This window comes from Arvicola amphibius, chromosome 4, assembly GCF_903992535.2.
Source record: "Arvicola amphibius chromosome 4, mArvAmp1.2, whole genome shotgun sequence".
NCBI classification, from domain to species: Eukaryota; Metazoa; Chordata; class Mammalia; order Rodentia; family Cricetidae; genus Arvicola; species Arvicola amphibius.
Window position 1 is genome coordinate 62,155,853 of NC_052050.1, and position 10,406 is coordinate 62,166,258.

At 40.0% G+C, this 10,406-nt stretch overlaps 1 protein-coding gene across 1 annotated transcript; it reads right to left on the reverse strand.

The window, feature by feature from the left end:
- Positions 1 to 9,479: 9,479 nt before the first annotated feature.
- LOC119813482 (olfactory receptor 1019-like) lies at positions 9,480 to 10,406 on the reverse strand. The gene has a single exon (XM_038328827.1). The coding sequence runs from the start codon at positions 10,404 to 10,406 to the stop codon at positions 9,480 to 9,482; it is 927 nt and encodes a 308-aa protein (XP_038184755.1).

Below are 10,406 nucleotides of genomic sequence, written 5' to 3' on the forward strand. Positions count from 1 at the left end.
TTCTCCCAGGTTAGCTGGTTAACTGAATTTAGATACAGTTTAAAAGGCAGATTTTTGATTGTTTGTATTATTTTCAATTTTTATGAGTTTGTAACTTTAGTTTTAGACACCGTATAAGAAGGACCAACTTAGACTCAGACCAAAAAATAAAAGAGACAATGAAGTCCAACACAGGACACAGAGCCAGTCCTTGTGAACTCAGATGCTGCTCTGCATTCCATCTTCAGCGGGCATCTCTCTAGATCTGGAAGCTGCCTTCTCCCACCCCAGTGACTTAACTGGCTTCTTTGAATTCCACAGGCATCAGAGGAAGCAACTTATGATTCCTGCAAACTCAGACAGCTAACCACAGATACATGTGAATACAGTTGAGAAGATGGTTTTAAGTCAGAGTTATTAGTTAGTTGGCCTTGAATTCACTCTCTGATCACAAAGGTCCTGAACTTGCAATGCCCCCCACCCCGTCTCTTACTCTGAAGTAGCTGGACTGATAGTCTGGTTACATCAGGACTTTTTCAATATTCTGAGCTGGACTGAAGATACTTGAACAACTTTAGAAATCATAATTTACAGCCGTTTCTCTCCCACTATGTAAACAAGCCTGATAAGCAAAACCACTTATTCTCTCTTGTGTCCAGTTGATGACAAACTAAGAACCAGTGGTGAAATCATACTCAAAGCAACTGTGATATTCAAATGCCGAACTTTTACATAAAAAGTTTTCTCTAAGCCAAGGACAATGGCGCTGGGCTCTGATTCTTCTGCATGGACGGGCTCTGTGGGAGCCTTCTCAGCTTGGTTGATCACCTTCCTGGACCTGGGGGAGTTGGGAGGACCTTGGTCTTAACATAGAGTAGGGAACCCCGATGGCTCTTTGGCCTGGAGAGGGAGGGAGGGGAGGTATGGGTGGAGGGGAGGGGAGGGAAGGGGGAGGAGGAGGGGAGGAGATGGAAATTTTTAAATATAAAAAACAAATCATAAAAAAAGAAAAAAAAGTTTTCTCTAACTTATAGACCTTCAATTTTCCTAAAAGAAGAGCAAGTTGGAGACACGTGATGAGCACATCACTTGCAATTACTCACAGATGATATATTTGTTCATTTTCATTTATCTCAGTCAGCTCTTACCTGGTGGAATGATGCTCACTTTCTGTGTTCAAAGGTCATCAAGTTATGAAATGGACAGTAGGAGTTTCTCAGTGGTCAGTTTGTTGTTCTGGTAAGGAATTGCTGGAGGTGTGGATGCATGAAGCTGTCTGATTCCCCTTGTATGTCTCAAATATTTTGAAGTGATTCAACTTCCAGTTCATCTGGGAAAGAATATAGTATGATTTGAGATGTCTGGGGAGTTTTCTTTGGGAATAAGTTTGGTTCCTATCAGGTACAATTGACTAAGACTTCTCCGGGTCCCTATGGGTCATCTTAGAGTAATTAAAAAATGTTTCCTGGGGCTGCATGAAAATGCCAGTTGGTATAAGAAAACTGTGGTTAGATTTTTCAGAAATCTCAGACTTGAGGCCCTATGAGGCAGATATTTATTTTAAGATAAAATATCTCTATTCTATTCGTGCTACAAATATGAAATTATGAAATAATGAAGATGAACTCACCATTTTCCTTGTCCAAGTTCTTAGGGTACTTAGAAGCATCAACCAACTCCACTGCGCTCTTATATCTGCTGCTGTCATCTGTGACACTAAACATGTGATCCCCCAAAGCCTTGTCTTGCCTTGCAGATATTCACGGATGATGTCATTTAAATGACAGTCTTACTATTGCATGCCATCAATGACCCTTTGAAGCTTACAGCTAATTCTTTATCTGTCATGTACAACAGGATCTATCATTCTTTTGAATACATCTGGATTGGTTGACAGAAAACTAAACCCAGCACTAATGGGGCTGGGGAGAAGGACTATGAACCTGAGGGCATCCTGGGCTATGATACACAGTCCTGTCTAAAGGCAAACAAAGAAAAATAAGTGTGTGTGTGTGTGTGTGTTGTGTACCTACACTATTGGCATTTACTCTACAATATGTGGTCTAATAAAGTTTGTTTCCTGACATTTGTCAAGGTCCTTTTGAAAACATAAATACAAAAGGAAACAGATGCAAATCTGAAGTCTAAAGGTCTATTCAATATTGCTGTGTGAAGAAGTTCATGTAACCAAAGCTCTGGACAAGCATAACATGAGCATCAACTTGGTTGTCCTTCATACTCGCCCCAATCAACATATCTCCACAGATGGCCAGAGGTAATCTGTTTTGAGCAGGCACCCATGTTTACCAATATGTTCTGATTGACATTTGTATCCGGCTTCTTTGACTTACATGTTGCATATGAGATTCATGAATGTTGTCTATATATCTTTCTTTTTTCTTTTTTGACTCTCCTTTTATCTTTATTATTTTATTTTAATTTTTATTAATCCTTATCATTTTAATTGTTTGATTAGGAATGCACTATACATCTTTTTTGGCATTTCCCTTCCCTCCTCCTCTCTGTTCTTCCCTAATCCTGATGTTCCCAATTTAACGAGGAGATCTTGTCTGTTTTCCCCTTCCTAGATGGATCCATGTATGTATCTCATACGGTCCTCTTTGTTACCTAGGTTCTCTGGGATTGTGGCCTCTAGGCTGGTTGTTCTTTGCTTTAAGTCTAAGTAACTGATATTTCCTTATGAGTGAGTACATATTTTATTTGTCTTTCTGGGTCTTTGTTACCTCATTCAGAATGGCTTTTTCTAGTTCTGTCAGTTTGCCTGCAAATTTCAAGTTGTCGTTGCTTTTTACCGCTGAGTATTATTCCATTGTGTGCATCTATGACATTTTCTTCATCCATTCTTCGACTGAGGGGCATCTATGTTGTTTCTAGGTTCTGGGTATTATGAATAATGTTGCTATGAACACATTGAGCAAATGTCTTTTGATGTGAGTGTGTATTCTTTAGGTACATTCCCTAAAGTGATGTTTCTGGGTGTTGAGGTAGATTGATTCCCAATTTTCTGAGCCATACTGATTTCCAAAGTGGCTGTACAAGTTTGCATTCCCATTATCAGTGTAGGAGTGTTCCCTTACTCCACATCCTGTCCAAGATAAGGGGTCATCAAAGTTTTTGATATTGGCCATTCTGACAGGTGTAAGATGTTATCTTAGAGTTGTTGTGATTTTCATTTCTCTGATAACTAAAAATGTTGAGCATTTCCTTAAGGGTCTTTGGGCATTTGAGATTCCTTTGTTGAGATTTCTCTGTTTAGATCAGTACCCCATCTTTTTATTTAATTATTTGGTCTTTTGATGTATAGTTTCTTGTGTTCTTTGTATTACTTGTAGATCAGTCCTTTGTCAGATATGGGGATGGTGACAACTTTTCCCATTCTGTATGCTGCCATTTTGTCTTTTTGACTTTGTCCTTTGCTTTACAGAAGCTTCTCAGTTTCATGAGGTCCCACTTATTAATTATTGTTCTCAGTGTCTGTGCTATTAGGGTAATATTTAGGAAGTTTTCTTCTGTGCCAATGTGTTTAAGGGTACTCCTGCTTTCTCTTCTGTGAGTGTGGTTGGTTTTATGTTGAGATCTTTGATCCATTTAGACGTGAGTTTTGCGCATTTTGATAGATCCAGAACTATTTGCATCCTTTTCCATGTTGAAATCCAGTTACGCCAGCACCATTTGTTGAGGGTGCTTTCTTTTTTTCCATTTTATAATTTTATCTTCTTTGTCAAAATTCAGGTGTTCATAGGTGTGTGGATTGATATCAAGGTCTTCAATTCAATTCTATTGGTCCACCTGTCTGTTTTTAATTCCAGTCCTAAGCTGTTTTCATTACTTTAGCTCTATTGTACAGTTTGAAGTCAGGCATGATGATGCCTCCAGAAATTCCTTTACTGTACAGGTTTCTTTTTGCTATCCTGGTTTTTTTTTTTTTTTATGAAGTTGAGTATTGTCTTTTTGAGGTCTGTGAAGAATTTTGCTGAGATTTTGATTGGATATGCAATTTGCTTTTGGTAAGATTCCCATATTTTACTATGGTAATCCTACCTATCCAAGATCATGGGAGATTTTTTCCATTTTCTGGTTGATTCTTTAATTTCTTTCTTCAAAGACTTAAAGTTCTGTCCATATAGGTCTTTCACTTGTTTGTTGAGAGTCACACCAAGACACACACACACACACACACACACACACACACACACATTTATCTGTGACTATTGTAAAGTGTGATGTTTCTTTGATTTTTTTCTCAGCCCACTAATTATTCATATAGGAGCGTTACTGATTTTTTTGATTTGATCTTGTATCCTGCCACATTTCTGAAGGGGTTTATCAGTTGTAGTAGTTCCCTGGTAGAAATTTTGGGGTCACTTATGTATACTATCATATCATCAGCAAATAGCAAAATTTTGACTTCTTCTTTTCCAATTTATATCCCCTTGATCTCCTTTTGTTGTGTTATTGCTAACTAACATCTGTTAGTTTTTTTATTTCTCTGTTAAGTTTCTGCCTGCCAGACCTGTCTAGTGGTAAGAGTGTGGTGTTGAAGTCTCCTACTATGAGTATGTGTGCCTTGATGTATGATTTAAGTTTTAGTAATGCTTCTTTTAAAAATGAGGGTACCCTTTTATTTGGGGTTCAGATGTTCAGAATTGAGATGTCATCCTGATCGATTTTTCCTGTGATGGATATGAAATGACTTCCTTCCTCTCTTTGTACTAATTTTAGGTTGAAGTCATTTTGTTAGATATTAGGATAGCTACATCAGCTTGTTTCTTGGGTCCATTTGATTGGAAAATCAGTTCATAACCATTTATGTAGCAAAGGGGCTGCTAGTTTGTTCCCAGCTGATTAGCCCCAAAATAATCACACAGAAACTGTATTAATTAAATCACTGTTTGGCCTATTAGCTCTGGATTCTTATTAGCTAACTCTTACATATTAATTTAACCCATTTCTATTAATCTGTGTATCTCCACGTGGCTGTAGCTTACCAGCTAAAGTTTCCAGCATCTGTCTTGGGAGGGCTACATGGCTTCTCTCTGACTCTGCTTCCCTTTTCCTAGCATTCAGTTTAGTTTTCCCTATCTACCTCTATTCTCTACGCAGGCCCAAGACAGTTTCTTTATTAACTAATGGTATTCACAGCATACAGAGGGGAATCCCATATTACATTTACTCTGAGGTAATGACTGCTTTTGTAGTTGAGCTGTGTTTCTTGTATGCAGCAGAATTGGATTCTGTTTTCATATCCAGTCTGTTAGCCATGTCTTCTTGTAGGTAAATTAAGTCTATTGATATTAAGAGACATTAATGATCAGTGATTGCAGGTTCCTCTTATTATTGATTTGGTTGTTGTTGTTGGTATTGTGTATGTATGTCTCTTCTTAGGGATTTGCTAGTGTAGGATTATCTATTGCTTGTATTTTTGTGGGTATAGCTACCTACCTTGGGTTTGAGTTTTCCTTCTAGTACTTTCTGTATGGCTGGATTTGTAGATAGGTATTGTTTAAATCTCGTTATGTCATAGAATACCTTGTTTTCTCTTTCTATAGTGATTGAAAACGTTGTTGGATATGGTTGTCTGGCTGGCATCCATGGTCCCATAGTGTCTGTATAAGGCTTGACCAGGACCTTCTAGCTTCATTTTTTTTCTGTTAAAATGTTGGAATTATTCTGATAGGTCTTCCTTTATATGTTACTTTGCCAATGCTGTTCTTCGGATTGGGAACATTTTCTTCTATGATTTTGCTGAATATATTTTCTGTGTCCTTGAGCAGAGATTCTTCTCCTTCTTCTCTTCCTATCATTCTTAGGTTTGCTCTTCTCATGGTGTACCAGATTTTCTGGATATTTTGTGCTAAGAATTTTTGGATTCACCAGGCAGTGGTGGCACACACTTTTAATCCCAGCACTCGGGGGGCAGAGGCAGGCAGAGCTCTGTGAGTTTGAGGCCATCATGGTCTACAAGAACTAGTTCCAGGACAGGCTCCAAAGTTACAGAGATACTCTGTCTGAAAACCCCTCCCCACAAATGGGAGTCCAGCAGATCTCCTTGTCCAATAACAGAGCAAAGGCATCCCATCGGTTAGAGAGATCACACACACTTTGACTGTCCCGTATCCTCTCCAGTTGACCTTTAAGCTTTCTATCCTCAAAGAGCACCTATAAAAGCCCAAGTGTTTGTATGGTGTCAAGGGCACAGAACACACTAAGACACAGGGATATGAAGACCCAAAGGATTGTGGAACTTTAAAAAAAATGTAACTTGATACAACAAGACTCCAAATGATGAACAAAACCAAGAAAGCTCTGATAATGGACCAGAAAGAAATGGAGGTCGGTGACCTTTTAAGACTGAGGAAGAATTCCGGGTCGTGCTGATAAAACAGGTCTATGATCTAGGAGGATGTACACACATCCTTCAAAGAGTGTAAGCTCAGCTCTAGAGCCCTTCAGCAAAATACAGAGGGCAGCACAGCGAGCCACAGTCGTTTCTGCCTCCCAGAGCATATGGAAGCTCTACTTAAAAGTCATCATTTGTGATATAAAAATGTTCGCACTTTCATCAAGCTATTTCATCCCTAAGATGAGTGCTGAGCAGGTGTTTTTATCTCGAACTTTCAGTTTGCTTTGTTTCAGTATTAGTCGCAAAAGCTTAAAACACCTTAGCTTACTACTTAGCTAAAGAGGGGAAAGCAACTCCAGAATACAATACTGTGCAAATAAATAACATTTTATTTTCTTAGCAAACGTGAAAACATTTAATTCACCATAATTAAGGAAACTACTAGACTTAACAGTATTTTACACTAAACAAATATTTGATGGTTGATAATTGAAGAAGATGCGTGGGTGATTTGAGGAATGCTTCAAGACAGTTAAAGCAAGATTATTTTGTTTTGGGATTTTGAGCCAGGGTTTCTCTGTGTAATAGAGAACTCACTCTGTAGACCAGACTGACCTCAAGCTCACAGAGATCTGCCTTCCTCTGCCTCCTGAGAGCAGGGATTAATGGGTGCACCACCATCACCCATTTCAAGGTCATTTTTAAAAGGTCTAAACATCTAAAAATTACATTCAATTTAATAACCAACTGCTGTCCAATTGGAATCTGAGTCTGCGTAGTAGGAGTGAATTCATGTATGGTACTTCACACCTTGCTAAGTACCCATGACTGGAGAGGTCATAGGCTCTAGGGGGAACCTAGCACCTCCACTTTCCTAAAGAACTCTAATTTCTGTCTTCTAAATACTTACACCCTTCATAGGAGAAACTTTTCGCAACAGATGGAGATTGCTACAGAAATTCACAACTGCTAAAATGCAGAGGACAGCTGACCCTGTGGTGCCAGTCCTAAGTGATACGTCTGCAGCTTAACCTGCGTCTAAGAGTCAAGGAAAAGCATGGAGGGGGCAGAAAGATGTTAGGACACAGAGAACTGGGACACCTGCTGAGAGGTCGTGTCCTCTGGACAGGGCAGTAAAGCAGTACTGAGAAATCTCAGTTATAGTGTTGTCTAAATAAGAGACCTGGGTAGGGAGAAGGGTAGGGATGGAAATGATGTGAATACAGTGTGCACGTAGGAAATACTCAAAAAATCTAAAAGAATTTAAGTGAAAAGAGGTACAATTAAATAATAAAAGCTATAAAATTTCAACTTAAGAACATATTAAAAATAAAACATTTTTGTTGAAATTCTAAGACATCTTTTTATATGATGTCTTTCATTAATAAATAATTTATAGTTATTTGAGTTCATTATCGTGGTATATAGATTTTTCAGTGTAATCATAGCTGCAGCAGCCCACAACTTTTTGCTTGAAGATTAATATTGATGGTTTTAAAAACTGAGGTGTATATTCACCAAATTCATTTCTTTTTTAGAGATGGAGTCTCATGTAGCTCAGACTAGCCTCTAATTATACAGAGAAAAATGCTAGTTTCCTTTTCTATTTTTTCTTTACTTTTTTGTTTGTTTTTTGAGACAAAGTTTCTCTGTGTATCCTGGGATGTCTTTCAACTTACTCTGTATGTCAGACTGTCCTCAAACTCAAAAGAGATCTGCCTTGCTCTGATTCCCAGTGTTGGGACTAAAGGCATGTGCCACAATCACCCAGCTCTTTAAGAAAGTTTATTTTCCTTTATTTTAAATTTTAGATTTTATGTACTTGACTTGAGATTCATAGCACCCAGCACTAATGTAAGTTTTGAGAAACAAAATTTGATAAGTACCCCAAGATACTGAGTTTGGGTGCCATGATTGTTACAAAGTAAGAAACAGGACACAAACTTCTTACTGAAGACTAAACCCTTGTGAGTTCTCCTTATAATCCCAATACTTGGAAATCAGAGGCAGGAAAAGAAGGAGATCAAACAGCACCACAGAACAATCCCTGAAATACACAGAACGAGGTCACATTTCTTAGAAACTGATTGGAGTAAATTTTTAATTACAAAGGAGCTTAAATATTTCATCAGGGAGTAGACAGTGTCCAGTTATAAATACATACACACAAAGGCAAAGCCCAAAACCAAGAGACAAAGGTCTGTGATTAGATCACATTGCAGAGCTTGTCAGAGAGACAGTGACATTGGCAGTGAGAATCGCTGTCCCTGATGCATGTAAAACACAAAAGGTCCATCTGAGAACTGTGGTGAGCATGCTTAGGGCTGACATAGTAAAATCCCTTTTATGATCAGTAGGAGACATCCGGTGGGAATCCAGCAATAGTATTATTCACAGGGAAATAGAGGGAGAAATACATATATATACAAACACACATACACACACACACACACACACACACACACACACACACAGAAATACAGGGAGAGAAAGTCTATTCCATGTGGGGACTTCAGAGCTACTCAATAAAACCTGTGCTCCTGAGAGTTCTCCCAGAGCCCGGGAAGAGGGAGTCAAACAGCCCCGCTGGCTGGCCATTTCCCTGTGTATAAATTCAGGCTCTGCAAACAGAGATGGGAACAAGACTGAGTGAGCTGTCTAGGTCATCCTGTAGTAGAAGACTGGGCAGCTGGAAAGCAGGTCAGCAAAGGGTTGAACACCAACCACCAAACAGCTTCTCCAGATGAATATAGGAATGACGTCTCTGGTAACAGACACATATTTTTTTTGTGTGTATTTCTTTATGTCTCAAGAGTCTATCTAGATATATATTTTCACTTTATTTTAGCCATTCAGTTTGCTATTTTTTATAACATTCTGAGACACAGTTCAGTTTTAAAAAGCTACTATTTCTGTGTAGATCTGTATGTAGATAGTGTACATGTGTCTGGGTGCCCATGGAGTCCAGAAGAGGATATGGAATCCCCCTGAAGCTGGTGCCTTCCTGCAGCCTCTGCAACTGGCTTTGTAAGTAGGCTTCAAGTGTCACAGGAAGGGAAGGGATGCAATGTGTATGGGGGTGAGAAGCTTGGCTCCAGTTTGGCCATGACAGCTACACACTGTAGTCTTGGAGGACTCAGTATTTTCTTCTGCAATAAAGTTTCTGCAGAGCAAACTTCATATCTTTGTTCCTCAGACAATAGACCACTGGATTCAAAGACGGAGTGAGGACAGAGTAGAAAATAGATGCCAGGCGACCCTGGGTCGGGGAGTAGCGAGAGGCAGGCCTCAGGTATACGAAGCTTCCAGTTCCATAAAGCAAGACGACTGTGGTCAGGTGAGAGGAGCAGGTGGAAAAGGCCTTCCACCTGCCATCCACTGAGGGGATGTGGACAACTGTGTACACGATGCCCACATAGGAGAGGACCGTGAGGGCAAAGGCGCTCATGATGATGCAGCTGCTGACAGCGAAGCCCACCTCCTCACTGAGATGGTAATCAGTGCAGGACAGCCTCATGACTGGAGGGATGTCACAGAAGAAATGTTCAACAACATTGGGTCCGCAGTAGGGGAGGGAGAAGGTGTTGAAAGTGTGGAAGGCTGAGTAGACGGCTCCACTCACCCAGGCAGTGACCACCAGCTCAACACGACATTTGTGGCTCATGATGGTTCCATAGAGCAGTGGTCTGAGGATGGCCAGGAACCGGTCATAAGCCATGGCCGTGAGCAGGAAGCATTCAGTAGCACACAGCGTGACAAACATATAAAGCTGTGCTACACACTCGAGATAGGAGATGAGCCCCGAGCCTGTGAAGGACATAACCACTGCCTTGGGGATGGTGGCTGAAGTGTAGCACATGTCCAGGAGGGATAAATTCTTCAGGAAGAAGTACATGGGGGAGTGGAGCCTACTGTCTCTCATCACAGCTGCGATGATGGAGATGTTCCCCAGGAGCCCAAATGTGTAAACAAGCAAGAAAAACGGGATGACCACCAACCTCAGCTGTGGGGAATCTGAGAAGCCCATGAGGATGAAGTGAGTCACTCTCGTGTGATTGGACAT

Bases quoted from the DNA above. Each gene is read 5' to 3' on its own strand.
- LOC119813482 (XM_038328827.1), bottom strand. From the start codon at position 10,406: ATGTCCAATCACACGAGAGTGACTCACTTCATCCTCATGGGCTTCTCA.